Source organism: Haliaeetus albicilla, chromosome 20 (genome assembly GCF_947461875.1).
Source record: "Haliaeetus albicilla chromosome 20, bHalAlb1.1, whole genome shotgun sequence".
In the NCBI taxonomy this organism is placed as follows: domain Eukaryota; kingdom Metazoa; phylum Chordata; class Aves; order Accipitriformes; family Accipitridae; genus Haliaeetus; species Haliaeetus albicilla.
In genome coordinates, this window is record NC_091502.1 from 26,832,282 (window position 1) to 26,853,428 (window position 21,147).

A 21,147-nucleotide genomic window follows, 5' to 3' on the forward strand; every position below is an offset into this window, starting at 1 on the left:
ACCTTTTTTTGTCCTTTTGCTGAATTCTAGCAGACTCTGTTTTCTTCCCAGGTTTCTCTACTACAGGACTAGGGGATGACTCTGGTTCTGCTACAGGAACTGAAGGCTTGACTACTTCTTTCTCCTCCTTTGGCTGCTCAGGCACAGAGTTGACTTTGAGTTTATCTGTGAATAAACCATTAAAAAAGAACAAACACTGGGCATTCAGTATGAATGACAACTTACAAAGGAGTTGGCTAAACAAAACACTGTGCACCAAGAATACAGAAAACACTACGGATGATATATAACAGCATTAAGGGATCTAGACTGACCAAGCTGTGTCATAGATGACAGAAGGGCATGCTTAAATTTCTAGCTGATATACCAGTTTGGTTCTGTTCCTGATGGCACAGCCCAAGCATGCTGCAAGCTGAGTGTGCTGCAGCAGTTAAACTCTGCAGAAGAGGGCTAGGAGGCAGCAGCAGAAGCCCTGACAGTCACCAGAACCAAAGGCACCACAGAAGGGTTGGAAGCCCCTCTTCTAGACAGCCCCCTTGACATAAAACCATGTCCATCTTTATAGTCAGTTTATCCCTTCTAAACAAGGGTTTTAGTCAAGCATGAAAGTGCCCAGAAACAGGAGAATCAGGACTGACGAAGAGCAACAAGAGGTGTGCACAATCTCCATCCTGCATAACATTAGAGCCCATGATTAGTATTCAGTAATGTAGTGGCTTCTCGTCCCACCCCAACCCCAATGTGATCAAGAACCAGCCTCTTTTGCCTACACAGCACCACATACAAGGACAATTCAAAAGGCTTAATCTAGTACCAGAGAACAGATAGCAGGTGGGAGTGGACAGCAAAATAATATATTTATCAACCTGACAGATGGTGCTGTTAGCACACTAGCACCTAATTACAGTCTGTAAGCTTCACTCAACAGCTTTACACACACCCCATCAAAAGAGAGGAGCAGACAAGTTTGAAACCTGTATCATCCCAAGCACAAGATGCCCGAGTGAAGAAAAAGGATTCAACAATATCAACTACATTGTCAATAGGAACAGAGGCTGTCGAGAGGGCTAAGACTTCATGCCAACGCCTTTCTGACACTGCTTGGAAAACAGGTTGGCTGCTTCATCAAGCAAAGGAAAACATAAGAACTTGAATGACAGCTCTCTTATTTATGATCAACAGCAGAGAGCCGAAGGACCTAATTATTGCTAACTCAGGACTTTCTGGCAATGGTGTAATCTCTTGAAGCCAGGAGAGATGTACAACATGTAGGGAATAAATCTTACTCATGGAATCACCCTATCTTTTCTATACACATAATCATTTCCAGTTCTGCTTGGTTTGCTCCTTCCCTGCAGCCACCTCACAAGTTTCCTTGAAGTGCTCCCTGGCAGGACTCAGCAGAGAAGTGAACCCCATGGGAAATTGTGGAAATGCATCCACAAAGCTTTCTCCATCACCACTGGCTTATCTTTACCACAGAATTTCAACTTCTTGGGTTTTCAGCATATGAACTTTGGTCTAGGGCTCTTCTCAGATCTTTAGAATTTACTTGAGTTAATTGTAGTTAACTGTGCTTAGGCTTGTAAGGCTTAGGCTGAAAGCGTCCTCAGTCTCACAAAAACAGGAACTCAAAAATGCCCAACAGTACTGTGCCTTGTGTGTTCAATGCTGGAACTGTACCCTGCAAACTGACAGATGCCTGTTAGAAAGTGAACCTTGCCATTTACTCTATCCCAGTAACTCTTCTTTGAATCCTCTTGTACTTGTTATTATAAGGGCATCTTTGAAGAAAGTCCTACAGTCCTTTTCCAATGTCTATTTAAAAGCTTCAGCATATTTTCTTTAGACTTGGATAATTTAGGTCAGAAGGGACCTCCAGAGGCCACCTAGTCCAAACCCCTGCTCAAAGGGGCCACCCCTCATTTTTATCCTCCAGTTATTAGCTCTTCAGTTTTCAGTAAAGAAATTAACCCTAAATCTAACTATAGACTCCTCAGTGATTTGTGATGAAAAGCAAGCATCATTAACACACCCTGCAGAACAGGTTTTGGCAAACATTTTACCAATAGCTAATCTTCCAGCCAGGAGTACTCACTTTAAATCAGATTTCTTCTGCACTAAAAATCCTTCCTGGGTTAGTCTGCACAAATATGTCATTTTAATTGATCTCCATCCAGCAAGCTTTTTGTCTGAAAAATTCCACTTACAACCTTTAATTTTTGCCTTAAGAGCCGCATACAAAAACATTAACCCCTCTGAGTCCAAAAGAGCAGAAGAATAGTATGGAGAACTGTAAGAAAACAGGGGATATAAAGAAAATCCAACAAGTTGGGTGGGGAAGGGGTGGGAAGGAAGAGTTCTGCTACTTTCTGTTGATGACTCCCATCACAGCTGTATAACAAGACATCTGGTATCAGTGATTTTTTTTTAATTGCCACTTAGCAAAAAAAAAAAAAAAAAGAGATATTTCCAATATCCCTCAAGATTTTTATTTTTGTTATAAACTACAGCAGGCTGGTCCCCGACAATAATGGTTTCTGAAAACAGATGCATGTTATAAAGCACTTACTCATGGCAGCTTTTCCAAAGAAGTTGTTCATTATGTTGCCCTTTGCTGGTGGTTTGCTGCTTACTGCAGACACCTAGAAGCAAACAGAGGAGTAACCACAAGAATTATTCATGCAACACAGCCCTCAAAATGCTTAGTACTGCTTCTGGACAAGCAAAATAAATATGTATAATTTGTTGACTGGTCAGTGTCTTTAGATTTCAGTATGTGTTTAGGAGAATTTGAAGATACTAGATATTACATGCATCAAAGGGTCGAGAGTAAGTTACTTAAAACTCCTTAGCTAGGCCTTCAAATCTAACTTGGGTCGCATTCCCATCTGATGGCTGACAGTGTTACTGAAATAAGTGGTTGGGACTTGGATCAGTTCCCAGTAAAAAACTGTTCTTTTTGCAAACTATCAGCGCCTCAATTCACAGTAACCGACGGAGGAAAGAACACAGATTGGCCAAACCATGAAGACTTTATCCAGCTACTCTGGCACGTACACTGTTCTGCTGAGCCGTTTGCAAAAAATATCACTGCTCTATTCCATTAATATAGCCACCACCAAAGTGAAAAAAAAATCACACACAGAAAAAAAAAAAACCCAAACACCTAAGGAAGCCTGGCCTCCTAATACCATTTATTCTCGTGGAAAAAAAAAAAAAAGAAAAGGCAACCAGACACTGAAGTTCCCAAAACACACAGACACACAGATTTCACCAGTTCTAAATTCACTATAAAAATCAGAAAAATGAACCAAAATGTACTCAGCTGTTATAAAAAAGCCAAACCATATGCAGGGAACATTACCATTTTAATACCCATTTACTGGCCAAATTGCTTTAAAAACAATTATACTAATTAAAACGTAATCCTATCCTCGATAAAACAGCACTTGAGAAGATAAACAATTTAGTCTTGCACAGGTCAAGCTCTGAAACTTCCATCGCAGACCAAGTTTAAACACCTTGATACTTTTAAGACCTGGACTTCTCACGTTTCACTTACTGCTCAAAACAAATCCTTTTAAGCACAATGGAGAGAGCAAGATCCTCAACTGGTGTATATATTGGCATAACTGAAGACAACGGAACAATTGTCTCAATAATGCAGCTATGCTGGTTTATACTTGCTGGAGATTTGGCTCAAGGAAGAATGTTGAAGCGCCAAAGTTATGGCAAATATACATTTGTGGATAGATCAAGAATGTGGCACAATACATTTTTTCCTAAGATGACTGACAGAAGGCACATCTGTACTATACAGTTAAATACTTACAAGACAGTGACTGAGCATTCCGAGTGGACAGCAAGTTTAGCGCTAGAAGCAGTGGACGAGGCTGCACTATGGTTGTTAAGGTTACTTAGGTCGAGTACGGGCAAAGCTAGAAGAGCGGTTCATTAAAGCTATTAACCCAGAGGGCTGCCAAAGGGTCTGAGGTAACTTACGCCTGGGGCCTCCTTAGCCTCTGCTTTAGTTTCTTTATTTGTGTCCTGGGGTTTGGAAGCCGCTTTTGCTGCAAACATTCCCATGATCCCTTTGGGCTGCTGCGCGGTCTGTTTTGCGGTCGATGGACCGTGGCCGTTGACCACAGGTACGCTGACAGCATTCGTGTCACTTGGTGTCTGGGAACCAGCCTGTACAGACGTCTGCACTTGAGGAACTTCGGCTGACGTCCTGGGGACTGCAGCGGCACAGTGAATAGCACTAAACCTGCGTGATGGAGCGAAAAATTTAATTAGCCTTTTAACTTCTTATTTTTCACCTCAGTTTCCTCTCTGGTAGAGCCTTGCTTCTCTGGTCCTGTGCTCTCCTGTTACGGAGAGGAAAAAAAAAAAAAAGGCAATTTAATTTGTGCATGGGATAAGAAAGGCAGGCTGGCACAGAACAAGAGCGATGGAGACCTCTACTGAAAAGATCAGCTGAACCTGTCAGCAAGAGCCAGAGCATTCAAATGCTAAACAAGCTGTTCAGATTTTGGGGGGGGGGCAAAAGCCCATCTCCACACCCAGGGTGGAGATAGAGCAGACTGCATTTTATTCCTAAATGGGTTACACTCTCTAAAGTTTGCAGCATAAATTGTATGGCTGTCTGATGACCTAAAACATTTACAACTTTCAGATGCTTTGACAGAGTCCACTACTGCTGCAACAAGCAGCCACAATCGCACCAGCCAGGTAAGTAAATCACAACTGAAGCTACACTACTTAAATGGCTCAGAAGATATCCATGACATTCAGACTTAACTATATAAAGTCATTTTCATGTAATCACTGGTAGACAGAGATACATCTCAGCTTCTAACAGTCTGAAACGTGATTGTTTGGGGATACAGAGATATAAGAACTAAATGATGTGCTCACAGTTACAATACAATTCCCTGACAGTCAGGAATAGCAGCACCCAAAAATAATTGAACTCTACTCCCCACTGTGCAAATCACAGGCGAGGCTTTCCAGATTTCCTACAGAAATGCCACAAAAGAGCACAGACTCACGCCTTCCAATCCACTGAATTACACAGCGTATTTTTATTTGCATAAGAAATAAACCAGTCTTCTGCCAATTAATTTCTGTGCCTCAGCATTAGCGGCTCACATGCACAGTCCACTTCTACTCAGATCAGGAATTGTAACGTGTTAACAAAACAACACCATCTCTACAGCATTTCTAGGCTGCAGCAGCAATCTCTTGACATTCAAACCTTTAAAGGAAGGAAAGAAGACATTGAAGAAAAAAATATTCCTACTTTCAATTTGTTTTCAACATGGTCAACACCACACTCTGGACAGCTTTCACTCCTACTCCACGCACATCCGTAAGTTACACCAACAACCCTCCAGATTACAAATAATGTTTTATCGTAAATCGTTATATTGACTGTGCAGCAAGCGCATCTAAACCTCACACATTCCAGGCGCTTGGGAAGTTAACTTGCCTTAATGTTGCTGTGTGACTATAGTTTATGGGCTCGATCCAAATTCACTAAATAATCACTGAAAAAACAAGCAATGCTTGGACTATGCTCTGCAAGCAAGGAGCTGCTTCCACTTGGAAAGCTGACATAGCAATGTACATTAAATCCAGTTATTTATATTAGTACACCTAGCTACCTCCACAGCATAACAGGTCCCATACAAACACAGAAGAGAATAAGGATCCTTGCCTCAGAGCTTATGAGATATATGGACTGAGAGGGAAGTATAAGAAGCCAGTAGGTTCTGTTTGCTATAAACATGCACATAGTTAAACCTCTGTCTTTTACAGGTACTGCAGGAATTTTGCCCCAAGTGTAAGAGACAATTCATGTAGTTGACAAATGGGAGGGAACACAGTCAGTCTGAATTTAGTTCAGCCAGGTCACAAATGAAGAAGCTGAATTTTTCTTAAGTTTGCTTGGGAAATCCTGCTCCAAAGCCAGGCAGGAATTTAAACGTAGGCTTCAGAAAGCTATTTCAGAATCTGAACTGTCTAAACCTTCTGGATGCACCAGTCTGAAAGGCAGACTCCTCTAAGACACAAGTATTGCCATGCAGGGGTGCCTGAGAGTAAAGAGACTGGAACAAGACAACTGCAGCCAAACCTACGGCACACATCTTCACTGAAGCAGGCTTTTCTAGCACTTACTAGGGTACTGACATTCACATTTGAAATGCACAACTTCTAGGACATTATTTTCTCAGCCACTCTCTTCTCAATGTTTTGAAGACAGCTACATTTCTACTTTCAAATTCTATACTCTATGACACAACATTCAGGCATCCCCCTTCTAAACCAGATTGGTCATGGCACTGTACATCCTGATTACATCAAGCTGAAGCTGTTGTGGTGGAAACAACATATAAATGAAAAGCCACAGCTGCCAGGCACTGTTCAGGAGGGGAGACAATGACCCCTGGAGACTGAAGTCCCTCTGAATTCCAGGACAACCTTTCTCTAGTTCAACCATGAAGGACATTTGTGCTGCTTGATCTGCTTTGTAGCTTCCCCTGTGCCTCAGGCTCTCATCTTCTATATGGAGAATGAGCTCCTGCAAGACATCTTCAGGGAGGTGGATGAGTCCAGTGGATGAAAACAAAAGGCAAGCTCATGTTAGCGCTTTGTTGAGTGCATCACTCATGTTGTTGTAAGTCTGTTTCAATTTACTCTTCCTGTGTGACCAAGACCTGGATAAAAATGGTCATGATGAAGTGTGGCCTGGAAATGAGAAAAAGGTTTCTAGCCATCAGAGAAGAAAGGTACTGGAACCGTCTGCCCACTGGAGTAACGGAGCAAGTGAACCAACTATAAGCTGGAAATAGCTTGGTTTATGAAACAATCATACAGTGTGCTGTTTGGGGACTGATCTGGCATGACTTAAAAGGTATCTTTTTCTAGCTTTCTAAAAATCCAGGCATATCTGGTAGCCATTGACTTTTGCTGAAGTGCACTACGTAGCAACATCCTATCAGCCTCAAATCACACAGCGTAAGAAAAAAAAAAAACAAACCAAAAAACCCAAGATGCAACTTACTTGCTGCAGTTGTGCAGGTTTGTCTTGACAATATCATAGTCTGTGTTGTAGAGTGGCCCGCTGTCCTTGAGCAAGGCTTTCTGAATGCTGTAGACATGCACACTCGCAATCGTGGCTAGTTTAGACTTCATTGCTGGGGGGCAGGGGGGGGACGGGGGGGAGAAAAAAAGTCCTCTGTTAGCACAGCCTTTACAGAATCAGGTGGCAACTTTAAGTATCAGACTCTACCAAGGATGGAGAAAGACTGACAGACCACTTGACAGCAAGGACCTGAATATAGAAATGTGTAATTGCACCTTCTTCCAATGGTCACTAATTGAGAATTCAAGGTAACAGACTCCACAAGCCTGTCAAACATGTTTTTGACTATACACTCTTGATTCTTCCACAACTGAATTAAGAGCAATCTCTCTGTGTTTACCTTCAAAGCATCCAGTGTTTGGGATCCAGAATATCTATATGACTACCTAGAGCTAAGGAAGAAAATAGATGGTCATAACTCTGCCCTGCTGGAACCGCTCTCTGCCATTAAGGTAGCATCCACTGTATCAACTAGTGTCACAGATGTCTTCTCTACTAGTGTGCTGCAATAAATGTTTTGTCTCTTCTATGCTATTTAGACTGTAACCCCCTTGAGACAAGGGCTGGTTTTTAGGGATTCTTTGTTCATTGCTTATATTGTTCTTTACACACAGTCCTGGTCTGAGACAGAGCTTCTAGGCACTGTGAAAATACACAGTAATTATTTCTTGGGGCTAGTCCTAGACTATGCAGCCCTACTCCCATCACAAATCTCAGCCTCTTCCAAATGTAAGTCATACCTTTGGCCTGTCTTCTAATACAAAAAACATGAACAACCCTTTCCTCCACAGCAAAACAGAACATTACGCAGCACACATAATTCAACAAACATGACAGATAGTAGTTGCACTGCTTGACAATCTACTACCCTGATGAAGACAACTTTAGCTAGAAATCCACTTCAGATTTCAAAAAGGAAAATAAGGCAAGTCTTTCAAACAAGGTTAGAACATTAGCATGGATATTTAAGGTCACAAATGCCACAGTATGTTCTCAAATGCCAAAGATGTTATTTGAAAGGGATGAAGAGCCTGCAGTTGTGTTTCAATTGTTATGGATCAGATCTCATAAGCAGGACCAGCCCTGGAAAGATGGTAAGACACCAGACAGTGCATGGAGAGCAGCTGCAGGAAGCAGTGTTATAGTGGTAGGGTTTTTTTCACCTTTTACTGTGAAAGCAAATACCCCAGACAAAAGTGAGAGCATTCTTGTGGGACGTTTAACTAATACCCACATCACTCAGGGCAAAGAGACTGCAACTGCATTTAACCATTAGCTAGAATTACCTGCTTCAACATCCTTGGGAGCTGGAGCTCACAATTGTTCTAAAACACTGTGAGACACTGCTGTACACTACTCAAATATTGTTGCCTTTAAGGAGGAGCCGTCTGGCAGTGGGAGGGAGGTGGAAAAGAATCACTGACTAAAATGTTCAACATTGGAAAAAAAAAAACCCAAACCAGACCCAAATCACAAGTCTGTGAAGTTACACAGCTGTTGGCTCAGATATTCAAAATTCTGAGAAAAAGCTAGTACAAAAAGTACACACCTGAACCCAACAGCCTGACTAGGCATTTACGTGCAGATGGCAAGTCTGAGCTTTACTCGCTTTGCTGTTCTTTCAAAGAAAATAGTTAAAACCACATAATTTTCACGATCTGCTTACCTTCAAGTTTATCCTCTCTCACTACTGCAACCTTGTGGCACTGTAAAAAAATAAATGGCAATCTTAAAATTTGAAAAAAATGTTGTACATAAGACTGATATTTGCAGTTATCTATTGAATAAGAAAGTCTACTGATTATAGGTGAAGCTTTATAGCTGCAAAGAACACTGCCAATGCCTTTAAACAGTCATCAGCCACTAGGTTTTATTAGAAAAGTAGGAAGACAGAGCTTTAGACTGTTTCACAGACCACTACAACCCTAAAGAAAACCTCTGTCCTCCATTCCTGACACTGGGATACGTGAAACAGATGAAACGAAAACTAAACAACCTTGCAGTGCAGTGGAGAAAAGAAAACTAATGCAGCTGATGACCCAACTGCTAGATATCTGCCACACCAGCCCACATCACCCATTTGTATTTAGATTGCCAGTAAACTCTAACATAGCAAGCTGTAGCACAGACACAGCACCAGAGAAACAAAACACTATGAGAAATTAAGCTTTAATTTAAAAGGCAGAAATTAATGTTTCTGGAAATGTGCTCTACAGCTAGTCTTCAAGGACTATACCTGCTCTGTGACATTTAACAAGCTGCAGTTAATACAGAGAGCAGCCAAACAGACAGACTGGACAAAATCCAACCATTAATTTTGTGTTTAACCAATAACCACAGACTAGCCAGCAAAAGAGTAGGAGGCAAGAAAACATAGGCAACCTGAAACAGTAAATAAAGATGGAGATGCTCCGTCTCTCACTAAGGCCAATAAAAAGCAGCAAGGAAAGACCGTGCAGTGCTTAAGACACAATGAGAATTATTTGTGACTGATTTCTATCTGTATTTCCCTTCAGATGAGTCTCACAGTTGATTCCACAGGCTTGTGGCTACACCTACTGACAGCAGACAGTAGTGCAGGATTACCAGCAAACAGGGCTGCACCTGAAGCACTCGCATCCCTTTCCTACCCAAAACTGACTTGTGCCAGATACTACCCACCAGTTACTCCAACACCTGCATGTCTTCTGGAAGTACCTTCCAGACCTGACATCTTCTCCCACCTGCTCTGGCTAGTCCTCAGACACCCACTCGGAGCAACTTTAAACTCCTCGTGTGGTATTCCTAACCCCAGCATTGCTTCATCACTGCCCCTAACAACTTTCTGCACCTGCAGGTCACCTTTCTTAGCAGGTGCTGCTATTGCAGTACTCAAAAACAAGATATCTAAAAACAGGAAAAAAAAAAGTGACCTTTATATGTTTACCTTGGTAGATCTTGTTTTAAAAATATGCAAGCTGCTAAGACAGAGTTAAAAAAAAATTTATTTGTTCCTGTGTCAGAATTCACTTGTTTGTTTTAAATACATTACGGCAAATTTAAAAATAATAGAAAGCATTGACAAACCTCTGGCCAGTTCTAGTGAGCCAAGACATGCTACCTTGTTATTTCCAAAAGAAATCCAGGGAAAACTTGTTAAACTCAGGCTATAAATGTGATAGTATCTGTACTGCTTTAAATAAGCATATTCCACTATACAGAACTAATGCAATAAATAATTATCTTCAATTTCAGGCAGATTTTGAGATTTAAAGAGAATATTGTATGCATGTGAACCAGTTTATTATTAAGAAAAACAAAAAAAGGTTTGTCGGGGGTTTTTTTCCAGTCTACAAATAAAAGCCAGGACACCTTGAGATGTACTAATGCTAAATGAAGACTGTGGATTGTATTGTAAGAGATATTTGGGTATCTAAAAACAGGAATAGACACCTCATGGAATGCCAAAGGCATTTAGTGTTCGGTTATTGAATTCTTCTGAGAGCAAAGGGAAACGGGCACTCAATTTGCTCATTTTCTTTCAAAAACCTCTGGGGTACCTGTCTGAAATTTTAGAGAACATTCTTGAAAATCTGACAAGAGCAACGAGAAAAAATAAATATATTAAGTAGCGATTCCTTTGCTTAATAACTCAAACCATTTAAAATACAAAATACTGTTAATAAATTTATGCTTCTCTTGTATACCAGGATAAAAAAAAGTTGCTTTATTTAACAAGACTACTATTTACTTATTATTCTATTTATTATTATTCTATTCTAACTGAATTCCAAGCTCTCTCCAAACACTACTCTCGACTCCACAGCAGATCGTGGGAAATGGATTAGCTGATCTCACAAGGGCCCCTCCGGACTATTTTATAATCTTTGCTGTCCAATAATAGCGATAGGATTGAGAGAAGCCTGGTAACAGCATTTAAGTTAATTAAAGAAAAACCCTGGTGCGTTATTCAGCACTGTATTACCAAATCATGACCAACCGATCTTTCCTCCCCATCATTTGTATGCTGGGACTGAGATAGTGCCTTGTTTTGTACATGTACAGAAACACACTGTGCCTGTTACTGGAAAAAGAGAGCAAGTTCAGCTTTTAACCCAAAGATTACAAAACAAGATGGAAGACACAAGAACAAAGAGCTCACAGACACCTTTGAGAAATGAAACACTCACAATGTGTCCATTCTGGATGAGGTTTCCTGCTACTAAGTAGGTGACATGAAGCTGAGCTCCTGAATTCTCCTTTCGTTTCCTTTCTACATAATCATACAGCATCCTGCACAAAAGAAACCAGTGTTAATCACCTAGAAAGGAAGGAGCCTGTCACCACCCCTTCCGTGAAGCTTACATAAAAAAAGAGTAAAGCCAGCCTGACATGGAAACATTTCACATAAGCACACTTATTTCACCAGGATTAAATTAATTTTACTGAGACTCCTCTGCCACTTTGGAGAATCTCAGTCCAACAACTATATAAACCAAAGGTGAAACAAATACAAGTTCCCAAAGCTTTAACAGTTGGTTGCAGATGGTGTCACATCCTCTGGGCAGCTTGTGCCAAAGTCTCCCCTTGAGAAAGGCCATTTCCCTCATTACAACCCAGCATTCTGAAACACCTGACAGAGGAACTGATGATTTTTGGTACATGAACACATTGCCAGATGTAGATATAAAATCCCAGTTACATCCACTGACACAGTGATCAGAAACAGGACGAAAGAGCATGATTAGTGATGACGAGATTGAGCTGAGACTCAAGCTTTCAGTTCCCACTTATACCACTGATTTATGATGAGTGTCCCACGTGACTGGGCAGAGACACTACCACACACTCCATGGGGATGCTATCTAGTAAAAATACTTGGAAGATCCTCATTGTCACAGAGGCGGACTGCAACTACCATGCTGCCACAGCCAGCACAATCACTAAAATAATTCACTTGTGTTATCAGGCACTTCTCCAGCTTCTAGGAGAGAGTTTAAAGCACAAAGACACCACAGGAGTTCTCCATCTCCAGGTTGCTTTCAAGGGTATGAGAAGGTGCCTCCGTTTCACCTGGGCCATCCTCTTCACAGCAAAAAGTTCTCTGGCTCCTTCTAGTTTACTGTATGACCAGAATTGTTCCCAGCAGAGCTCTCCAGTAAAGTCTACACCACCACTGAAGCACACTCAGATTTACACATCATCTAAATCATTCACACACATGCAAAGGAAACAGACCAAACAATCTCTTCATTACATTAGATGCCCAAGCTGATTCTCTAGTAGTTTGAACAAGACAGGTGAAGCTGGGCTCAGTACACTGCAGCTGAGCATGCAGCAAATGCCCCTTTAGGTCCAAGCTATAGCCAGAAACAAGGAGAGAAAATATTTGTATTATGGGACTTGACACTCTTATGGAGCCTTCAAATCTTATGCTTAACTTTACCTTGCTGCGTAGCAACAGCCCCAGAAATCTTGAGAGCTCATTCTTTGTTTTATAGTATATTTAAAAGGTTACAGTAATTTTTATTCTTCAAAATACACCAAGACAAGTCTACATATTTATGCTAAATTTGGAGAAGCAAAAACATTCTGACAGCACAGCTGACTTCCCCATCCTTCAAACATTTACCTGTGCCCATCAAACCTTGCAAGTAGGTATTTATAACGGGTCACGCACTACGCAGCAGGGCGACCAGAGCAGATAAGCATTTGCCATACACATGAGCTGCAGCTACCGTTAGTGCTATTTTGCATTTTCCTGACTCTGCTCCCAGCAATATCCACTGATAATGTACGGCATCCTAAGCTGGGGGTATTGGGTTTGCATGGCAAGGTTTTGGTAGCGGGGGGACTTCTGTGAGACACTGTTAGAACCTTCCCCATGTCCAATAGAGCCAATGCCAGCTGACTCCAAGACAGACTCACTGCTGGCCAAGGAAGTAGTTTGTGGATGATTGTCTCCCATGGGAGGGACCCCATGCTGGAGCAGGGGACGAGTGAGGAGTCCTCCCCCTGAGGGGGAAGGAGAGGCAGAAACAACACGTGATGAACTGACTGCAACCCCCATTCCCCATCCCCCTGCACCGCTGGAGGGGGAGGAGGTGGAGAAAACTGGGAGTGAAGTTAAGCCTGGGGGAAGGTGTTTTTAAGATTTGGTTTTATTTCTTATTATCCTACTCTGATTTCATTGGCAATAAATTAAATTAATTTTTCCCCCAAGTCAAGTCTGTTTTGCCCGTGACAGTAATTGGCGAACAATCTTTCCCTGTCCTTATCTCAACCCACGAGCCTTTTGTTATATTTTCTCTCCCCTGTCCAGCTGAGGAAGGGGGAGTGGTAGAGCCTCTTTGGTGGGTGTCAGCCCACCACACTGGGATACGCAGCAGCAAATTCTCACAGATGCATAGCTCTGTCTGCAGGACGGGAGCCAAGTTCAGAAAACATACCTGTATTTCAGGATGAAAGGAGCTACATACATTTCTTGTAGTAATATAATGCTAAAACACCTATTCTGACCAACATATTTATGATATAAAGCAGCATAAGGTGTCCAGCTGAGCACTGCTCTCTAAAGCACAACTCTCATCAAAGTTAAGGCAAGACCTACAGGAGGAGTAAGACATGTTGAATAACAAAACCGACTGTACCTGAGAAGACATGCAAGATTTTTAAATATTTCCAGAGAGATAATTTTAATACACCAACCACAATCATGAAAACAGTAATTAACAAAGCTTTGCCACAAAACAAAAGGTTTGTGGGATGCACTAATACTTACTGTTTAGCCTGGTTGACGTGAACTCCCAGAGTGTAGCTTAGCCATTTGTATGTTACCTGTAACAAGGAGAAAAAACCCACTTTAGTAAGAAATCCTCGGTCTCTTGACTTGTTAAACCTCCCATCCTTTGCTTGTTTCACGGGTAAGTCAAACTCTTTAGACCCTACCACCACCCAAGAAACCCAGAGCAAAACCTGTTGGAAGTGAGACCACATGGACACCCACCCACCTCTGCTTTAATGAGTAGACTGAATCCCTGAGACCTGAAGAAACTACCCACCCTGAGAGGTGTGGTTTTGGGAATGCCTTCTTGAAATGCCATTGCATAAATGAAAGCCATTCGAAACACCCACACTGCTTAGCTTCATAAAGGAGAAAAACAATTAAAAAGCACAACTTTTAATTGTGAGAAGCTCTTATTGCTCTCCCAAACAAATACTGAGGATTTCTTGGATTTCTGCCACCCTTGCCTGTCATGGGGACACGGGCATCTCCAGCTGCATCATAAGTCTGACAGCACAGTGTGCCAAATCTCAGGAGGCTACAGCTCTAAACCCAGTCCTGCTACTGACTTGCTGTATTATTTAGGCAAGGCATGTCTTTTATACCTGCTTCACCGCCTGCTCTGCCTTTTTGAACTAATCGTCAGGCTAGGGCCTCTCCTGTCTCAAATACAACAAACTAAATTGTTATTAGTCTAGCAGTTTACTGAAACAACCTGTAACGACATAGGCAGTTCATGCTAATACAACTGCTTTGACAGACAAGATGCACCAACTTTACTGTATCACTTTCCAGGCAAAAATCTTTGTTTTGAAAGAAACACACACACACACGCTTACTGATTTTCTGAATTGTCCTAAACAAAGCAAGGCTTCCAAGAGGCTACAGACAATAAGTAGTAATTTTACTTTTAAGCTGAAATAGTGGTCCAGACTGCCTCAACCTTTCATGGAAAAAAACACTGTTTCATACACTTGTTGTTTATACCTTGAGCTAAAACACTGCTGTCACTACAGTGGGTTTTTGCAGGGGGGGGTTCAGGTTTGGGGTTTTTTTTTTTTTTGAGGAAAAGCAGCTCACCTATTGGGGAGCATAAGGAACTTGGGGAGAGCTCTTTTTCCTGCAATATAAACGACACCATTACCAATTCCCTTCAGAGACATTAAATTAATTTAAAGTCAAAGAGGGAAAAAAAATCCTGACAAGAAAGGCATCTCCTGTCCAGCTTAGCAGAAAGCCCACACTAACTCTACCCGTTGTGACCTGTGGAAAAGCAAACACTGCAAACGCAGCCGGGCACCGCACATACACCCCCAAAGGTGACTAAAACTTGAGCAAACAGCCCTGAGGGGAAAGGCGGCCACAGCTGCGGAGGCCTCCTTTCTTCTGCGCCTGCCGAGAGGAGGCTGGGCACCCACGCGTGTCGCGCAGGTGGGTGCGATGGGGGGGGAGACCCTGCACCCCCCCCCCCAGTTCCAGCACCCCCAGAGCAGGGCCTGGGGCCCAGCCTGAGGGGGTCCCCCAAACACGCAGGCTGACACCCCCCCCTCAAACGGCAGCCACGCTGGGGGGATGTAGGGGGGTGTCTCTCCCTCCTGAGGAGGGGTCGCGCAACGGCGTCGGCCTCCCGCACCCCGCTCAGCCCGGCCGGCGGGACTCACAATGCGGTTCTGATCGGTGACGAACTCGTCGATGTTCTCGAGGTAGAGCTCGTCCTCCATGGCGGGGCAGGGTGGAGCGGATAGGGCCGGGCCGGGCCGGCTAGGCCGCGGGCGGGAGGGTTCCCGCGCAGCTCAGGGCCGCGGCCGCCCGCCCGCCGCCATGGCAACCCGCCGACACGCGGGCGGGGGCGACGGCGGCCGCGCGGGGACAAAAAAGAGCGCGCTGGGCGCGGCGACGCCGCCGCCGCCGCCGCCGCCGCCGCCGCGTGGTCCTTGTGCCCGCCCCGTTCCGGCTAGGCCACGCCCCTCCGCTCTCCCCGCCCCGCCCCGCCCCGCCGCCTCGCGACGTCCTCTCACAGACCCACACTGTCCCCTCACAGACCCACAGACCCACGCTGGCCTCTCACACAGACCCACGCTGGCCCCTCACAGACCCACGCTGGCCCCTCACACATCCCCACGCTGGCCCCTCACAGACCCACGCTGGCCCCTCACACATCCCCACACTGTCCCCTTACAGACCCACGCTGGCCCCTCACACGTCCCCACACTGTCCCCTCACAGACCCACGCTGGCCCCTCACACGTCCCCACGCTGGCCCCTCGCAGACTCACAGCCTTCCCACCATCTGGCTGCTCCTCGCCTCCATCATCCCGGCTGCAGGCTGACCCAGCACCTCGTCCCTGACATCCAGGGCAGGATGAGCCATGGTGTGGAGCAAGGGAGGGTAAAACACCCACTTGTTGGGAATCACCAATTTTCCTTTTTTCCAATTTTCCTGTTTTTTTCACCCCTGCCTGATCCTCACCAGAATGGCAGAGGCAAACCAGGCATTGGAGTCTTGCAGCTCTCTCCCTCAAATAAATGCTGCTGCTGTTAAAAGGCAGGGTGACATGTTATTTTAAACCATTCCTATTCTCAGTTAAAACTGTCCCCATATTTCCACTGGTGACCACTTCCAGCACTTCTCACAGCACTTGCTAAATATTACTCTGTGCTTGGTTTTTTTTTTTGGAGATAAATAGCAAATGCTGGAACACAAGATTCCCAATCTTTAATTCCCAGTCCTATCCCATGTGCATCCTGTTTTTAATACAGCTTCACAGTAAGCTGAGGACTTCATTGTTACAGCTATATTGTTTTTCTAAATACTTCTCTGTGATAAAGTTAATTTAAAATCATAAAATCTATGACGTGGTTTTGAGGGTGGGTTTTTTTCCCTTTCAGTGTGGATTATACTACATTTTATTTGCCATGTTTCTTATTTACCTGTCCTGGCTGGTTTATAGCATGGTCCCAGGCAGGGGCTGTCTGGGTGTGAGAGAAGACAGCGTGGGGACGTGGGTCTGGCGTCTCCCACCCTCCCTGGACCTCATCGGCTTGAATCCCTCTGTCTCTGGCACATTTATCAGCTTGTTTTAGTTCAGTGAATTGCTTTTTCCATCTAGTTAGGTTAGCAAAGTGTTGCCTAGAATTTGAGCCTAAGATTTAAATGGTTGGGAATAGTCTGTAGCATATGAAACCACCCTGAATCAGTTCCACAGACCTCTCCCTTGACTGGGAAAATAAAACTGTTATGGTAGGGACCTGTTCCCCTGCCGCTGCATGCAGAGGGCTTTCTTCATTTTACTGACGGTTAGTACAAGCAACAGAAAAGAAATAAGTTCTCAGTGTCTAACAGTGCCACGACATCCGTTTCTGTCGGAGAGAACTGATGTGTGTTTCCTCTGCTCTCTGCGTTTTCAGGTGGGCCACAGTGCTGAGCTGAAAAAAAGTGCTTTTAGGGTCAGAAGCGAGTTCCTGTGATGAAGAGATCACTGAAACATTACCTTTATGAGCATTAGGTCTTTCCCTGATTTATGTATTGTCTCTAGGAGTACTGGCATCAGGAGAATCTCAAATGAAATTTGGGTGTGTGAGATGAATGCATTCATGTATTGGTACCGAGAACTGTAACAGAGGAGAAGCAGAGAGACAGACTCTGCTGGTTTGCAAAGAAAGATCACAAAATTAGCCTTAACATCTCAAAGGAGTAATCTTCCTCTGGGTATGTGAGGTCGTGACACCAGCCTTAACCTTAGTGATGCTGCAAGGTAGACATTTAATTAGCAAGTGCTGAGCAAGAACCTTTCACTCCGTGAAGTCAGAAATTTTCTTTCCAGTTTCAAAATGAGCAGGAGAAAGGTCAAAATCATTACCCACATACTACTCTTCGTTACAAAAAGGCAATGATTTTTTTTGCAGGTTCTGGGACTCGCTCATTATTCTTGTCACTGGTATGAGACATCTCCAGTTCTGCCCAGAGCTGGTGAAGAGTCATTTTGCAATTTCATCTCATGAATCAAGTCCTTGGGCAAAAATGCTCCTATCCAACAGTGCTTGAAACACAGCAGCTGATAGATGAAGAAATGAAAATTACAACCCGTGACCAAAGCATGGAGCCATTTAATATTAATGTCCTTTTACATTTTTCTTACAGTTAAAAGAAAGGGTGATGTGACAGACAGAACCACTTAAACTCCTGAAATAGCACCGCAGAGAGGGATACAAAGAGGCTTGGGGTAAGTTATGAGACTTCCCTGAGGTTGTACATCAGGTCAGGATGGAGGAGGAGAAGAACTAAGGTGCACTCATCCCATTTGTGACTTTATGCTCTGAATGCATTGATTCCCATACAAATAGTGCAGTCATCAGCTCCAATAAGCTCAAGAAGTGGGTCCGTATGAATCTCATGAGGTTCAACAAGGCCAAGTGCAAGGTTCTGCACCCGGGTGGGGGCAACCCCCACTATCCATACAGGCTGGGGGATGAAGGGATGGAGAGTAGCCCTGCAGAGAAGGACTTGGGGGTACTGGTGGACGAAAAGTTGGACATGACCCGGCAGTGTGCGCTCGCAGCCCAGAAAGCCAACCGTGTCCTGGGCTGCATCACCAGCAGCGTGGCCAGCAGGTCGAGGGAGGGGAGTCTGCCCCTCTGCTCCGCTCTGGTGAGACCTCACCTGTGGTTCTGCATCCAGCTCAGGGAGACCTTACAGCAGCCTTCCAGTAATTAAAGGGGGCCTACAAGAAAGATGGGGAGGGTCTCTTTATCAGGGAGTATCATGATAGGACGAGGTGATGGTTTTAAACTAAAAGAGGGCAGATTCAGACTAGATATAAGGAAGAATTTTTTTTATGCTGAGGGTGGTGAAACACTGGCCCAGGTTGCCCAGAGAGGTGGTCGATGCCCCATCCCTGGACACATTCAAGGTCAGGTTGGACGGGGCTCTGAGCAACCTGATCTGGTTGAAGATGTACCTGCCCATGGCAAGGGGGTTGGACTAGATGACCTTGAAAGGTCCCTTCCAACCCAAACCGTTCCATGATTCTATGATCAGCGGAGATCAAACAGCTTGGTAACCGAACACTCATGGACCTCATACTCCAGCTAAGCTAACCAGGAATGTGTCATAACCTGGCTTTTTTCCCTGTGATCGTATCTCTGCTTGCCCTTCAACCTGGCACATATTGCCACTTTTCAGGTTGTACATACTAGATCCAAGGTGTAAACCAGGTGCATGTCCCTGATATTACTGTAGACAGCAGCAATCTAATTGGAAATTAGTTAGGTCCCTTCTCAGCCCTGGTGGTTTTGGGAGTCCCAGTTTATTCTCTAAGAATCTGGGGTTTCTTTTTGTTTGTTTGTTTGGGGTTTTTTTGGTGAAAAAGCCCAAAAAGGCGATCTGGAAAGAGATGCAGCAGTGGGGACTCACACAAACCCTGCAGAGCAGTCCTTGGGCCGCAGCAAATTCTCCTGAGGAAAGCAGGGTGTGCAGCAAGGGCCCTGGTAGCATGCACAGCCCAGTTTTCAGTGCCAGCATCAAGACCTGCCAAAGTACAAAACGGCCTTTAAAATATCTCCTTGCAACCTGGGTGGCTTTGTCAATTTTTTTGGATCATAAATCTACTGAATGCTACACTGATCTTGGAAATAAGGACAGCACTAGTTGACTGGGGGGCTGCACAGATCCTTACAGTCTGTAGTGAATGTTAGTTACTTTTGCACATTAAAATAGAGCCATGCAGCTACAGACTGGCTTGTTAACTGGAACAAGGAGCTGAAGACTAGAACCCACCCTGTCTCCTTTCCCTGGATGGTAACACTTGTAAATGATCTTTCACAGCTAAAGTATGTAGAGTAATTTTAAAAAGAAGGAGAAATGGGAACTAGAGAAATAATGTCATTGTAATGCAGCAAACTGACAGATGCTGAAGCTAATGTGCCTGGGTTTTTCTTGCACAACTGGAGATGGTAGGGTGTATGAATCCTAATGCAGGATCTGAAAATACTTTGACAGTATTTCCTTAAGAGGTCTGATAATACTCTTTTGTGTAAGATTTGCAGTACTTTCATATAAGACCCTGAAAAAAGTACATTAAACATATATTCCTCTTTGAAGAAGAAAAGTGTTACCCCCATTTCAAAGATGAAGACACTGAAACACAGAGAGGTTATGTGATTTGTCCAAGAATCTTTCAATACTCCCAGGTGTAAAGCCCAAGTATCCCAACTCCCAAACTTTTCTCTCAAAGCGCTATAAAGGATTCTTTCAAAGATCGCTTGTTAGAAACTAAATGTCTTGTACTTACAGCTGCCCACAGCCAAAACCACCAGCACCAGCAGACACTGAGCCCGAGGACTTATAATAACGGTTGTTTCACAAGTGCTTTCCAAAAAACCAAAAAAGAATGGGCAGAGTCTCTGGAAATTTATTATATATAGTTGCTGGCAAGCATCTGCCTGAGGAGGAGTTTTGAGTGAAAGGAGTTCTGTGGAAGTTTTAACTAATGCCGTATGAGGGGGGACTTCCTTGAGCAACTGAGCAATGCTGAAGAGAGAACAGAAATGTAGAGATCCCAGTGTCAAAGCACAGTTAATTGAATCTGCCCAAAATTTATCTAGATCCTGGCACCCATTTCCTTTTGGAGCTCATCAAATCTATTAGAGGCTTCTGAAGATCTGGTTTTTGGGCACAAATGCATCCTGTCTGAGCAGAAGTGGAGATTCCAGTTAGGAAATGAAAGTCGTAAGACAGATACATAAGGAGCTACAGAGCCTGACCCTCCCCTGTTCTTCCACCAAGGTGGGTTGCAAACAAGCAGGTAGAATTAGTGGGATCTTTTCAGTAGGAAACCTGTCTGATGGGCGAGTCGTAGCTAAGGAAGGAGTCAAGGCGATGGCTCCTTCCTTAACTATACAAAATGGAAAAGCATAGCTGGAAGACTTAGGCTCAAACACGATCAGAAAAACAGTGGGAATTAGAATCATAGAATCATAGAATCATTTAGGTTGGAAAAGACCTTTAAATCATCAAGTCCAACCATAAACCTAACACAATTAATTTGCTTCTAGGCTTGCAAGGGTCAGAATCAGTACAGGCAAGTCGATAAACTAGAACAAAAATTGGTGTCACAGGAGACAGCTACATTTGAGACAGATGCATATGTTTGCATGGCTTAATTATCTTTTCTATGCTTTTTTCTGTGCATGTTCCCAATAAAAAAATCTTGAGGTGCTCAAAGAGTAAGGCAGTC

At 43.6% G+C, this 21,147-nt stretch overlaps 1 protein-coding gene across 3 annotated transcripts in view; it reads right to left on the reverse strand.

Moving 5' to 3' along the window:
- Nucleotides 1-15,778, reverse strand: part of POLD3 (DNA polymerase delta 3, accessory subunit) — a 29,836-nt gene extending 14,058 nt beyond the window's left edge. The window contains exons 1-8 of one of the 3 annotated variants that reach the window (XM_069808690.1): nt 15,575-15,775; nt 13,911-13,966; nt 11,320-11,422; nt 8,817-8,856; nt 7,070-7,202; nt 4,006-4,270; nt 2,573-2,645; nt 3-165 (exon numbers count right to left, since the gene is read on the reverse strand). In XM_069808690.1, coding sequence (XP_069664791.1) covers nt 3-165; nt 2,573-2,645; nt 4,006-4,270; nt 7,070-7,202; nt 8,817-8,856; nt 11,320-11,422; nt 13,911-13,966; nt 15,575-15,634 — 893 coding nt within the window. In that variant the 5' untranslated portion in view covers nt 15,635-15,775. Of the gene's footprint in view, nt 1-2; nt 166-2,572; nt 2,646-4,005; nt 4,271-7,069; nt 7,203-8,816; nt 8,857-11,319; nt 11,423-13,910; nt 13,967-15,574 lie in introns of all 3 variants that reach the window. The other 2 variants (XM_069808691.1, XM_069808693.1) reach the window with 2 other exon arrangements.
- Nucleotides 15,779-21,147: the final 5,369 nt, after the last annotated feature.